The following is a 2019-nucleotide window of genomic DNA, read 5'->3' as shown; positions in this document are numbered from 1 at the left end:
AAAGGGAAGAGGGTAAGGAGGTTAAAGGGGAAGAAGAAAGGGGAGAGAATAATGGTTACGCTAAAGGAGCGCCAGATAAATAGGACATGAATTATATAAGACGGGCGATTTAATGGGTTTTAATATAGTGGATAGGGGTCAAATTAACAATAATGGGATGGCGATATATAAGTAAGGCGATTTATCGTAAATATATTAATAACAAGGCGGTAATTAAAGCGGTAGTTAAAGGGGATAAGGGCGAAGATAAAGAGGATAATCCGTTTAATATATAAACTAGGTATAGTTCTAAGATTAGAGGGGGGATTTACGGAAGACTAATTATAGAGTCGCTGTTTAGTACCGAGTCCTAAAGAACGGCATTAAGGCGGGTTAGTATAGGGTGGCATCGGTGGTTGTTATTTAAGTTAGCGTTAGAAGTTTAACTAAAAAAGGGTAGTTGGGCAGCCGAAGCCAGAAAAGAGGCGATAGAGGAGAAATTCCGGCGTTGGAGGAGGATAAGAGTAGTGGATATTTAAGAACAGTTAGAGGCGTTAGTTAGAGAAGGGGCCAAGTTTAGGGATGTCTAAGGACGGGCTATATAGGCGATTATGTAATAGAAGAGCCTAGTTATTATAGTCATGGGTATAGGGGCCGGGAAGAGTATGTTATTTATATTACCGGCATCGTGTTCCACGGGGGTAACAGTAGTAGTTATCCTATTAATTTCGTTAAGGGATAATTTAAAGAACCGTTGCGATAAGGCGGGAATTAAGTGCGTTAAATAGGACAGCCGTAAACCACACGAATAGGCGTCAGTTGTTTTAGTTACGCCGGAATCAGCGGTTAGCGAAGGTTTTAGAGATTTTATTAATCGACAGCGGGCCATAGGGAGGTTGGACCGGATAGTAATCAACAAATACTATGTCGTTTTGGATTTAACTAAGGGTTAGAGGACACGGATGTTAAGATTATAGGATTTAGTTAAGACGGAGACATAGTTAGTGTATTTAACGGCGATAATGCGGCTAAGAGACAAGGTAGAGTTTATACGGTTAATGGGGTTACCGGCGAAAGAAAAAAGCCATTAGTCTAGAGGGGTAATAATATAAAAGAACGTTAAATACCAGATTCGGTTATACAACTAGGAGGAGGAGGAAGAGGCGGTAAAGAAATTAGTGGAGGAGAAGAAGCGCTAGTACCTAATACCCAGACAGATAATCATGTATTGTGATAAGGTAGAGAAGACGGTTAAGTTAGGGACGGGTTTAAGCTACGTTTATTACCACCAGTAGGTTAAAAGTAGGACGGAAAAGAGCAAGTTGGTATAATAGTTAACAGAAGGAATATAATAGGCTTTTACGGCCACAAACGCGTTAGGTTTAGGGGTTAATGCGCTAACGATCCGGGCGGTAATCTATGTTAGGGTAATAAGGAAGTTACGGGATTATAGATAGAAAAGCGGTAGGGCAGGGCGGAACGGGTTAAAGAGTGAGGCGATTATATTACGTGGGGTACAATACGATCGGGCGGGGAAGATTTAAAAAGGGGGTTTAAGTAAGGATGTTAAAGAGGATATGCTGGAGTTTATAACAACTAAAGGTTGCATACGGGTTATTTTAGACCGAGAAATGGATAGAAGGAAAGATAGGGTTAGTTATAAAGACGGGGAAGAAAAGTGCGACGGATGCCGAGCGAATAAGGTAGGGTTAAGAGGGGAAGAAATAGATACGGAGGTAGGAATAGAAGAGGAAGTAGTAGGGGTGGGGATAAAAGAGGAAGTAATAGAGGTAGATAGATTAGGAGAGGAGAAGGAGAAGGAGGTAAAAATAATTAAATTTAAACGGGAGGTAGAGAGGCGAAGATTAATAGCGGTTAAAGAGATGGAGTTATAATTAAGAGAGATGTTAGAGGTACAGGTGTTAGAGAAGAGGTTAGAAGAGTAAATGTTGGGTTATTAGCGGTATAGGGCGGCAGGTAAAGTAGATAAGGAGTGTTCGGGTTATAGTATTTAGGAATACTATAAAGAGCGGGCGGATA

At 40.8% G+C, this 2019-nt stretch overlaps 1 protein-coding gene across 1 annotated transcript; it reads left to right on the top strand.

The window, feature by feature from the left end:
* Positions 1 to 599: 599 nt before the first annotated feature.
* Positions 600 to 932, top strand: K441DRAFT_599367 (uncharacterized protein; the record flags this gene model as incomplete). The annotated part of the gene is made up of 2 exons (XM_067645145.1): positions 600 to 758; positions 792 to 932. Coding segments are annotated over 2 exons (300 nt in total), but the record flags the coding sequence as incomplete, so codon positions are not given.
* Positions 933 to 2019: the final 1087 nt, after the last annotated feature.

The sequence above is a fragment of the Cenococcum geophilum genome (assembly GCF_001692895.1).
Source record: "Cenococcum geophilum 1.58 unplaced genomic scaffold K441scaffold_155, whole genome shotgun sequence".
Lineage (NCBI taxonomy): Eukaryota > Fungi > Ascomycota > Dothideomycetes > Gloniales > Gloniaceae > Cenococcum > Cenococcum geophilum.
Note: the sequence above shows the minus strand (reverse complement) of the source record. Positions and strands in the feature narration are given on the sequence as shown.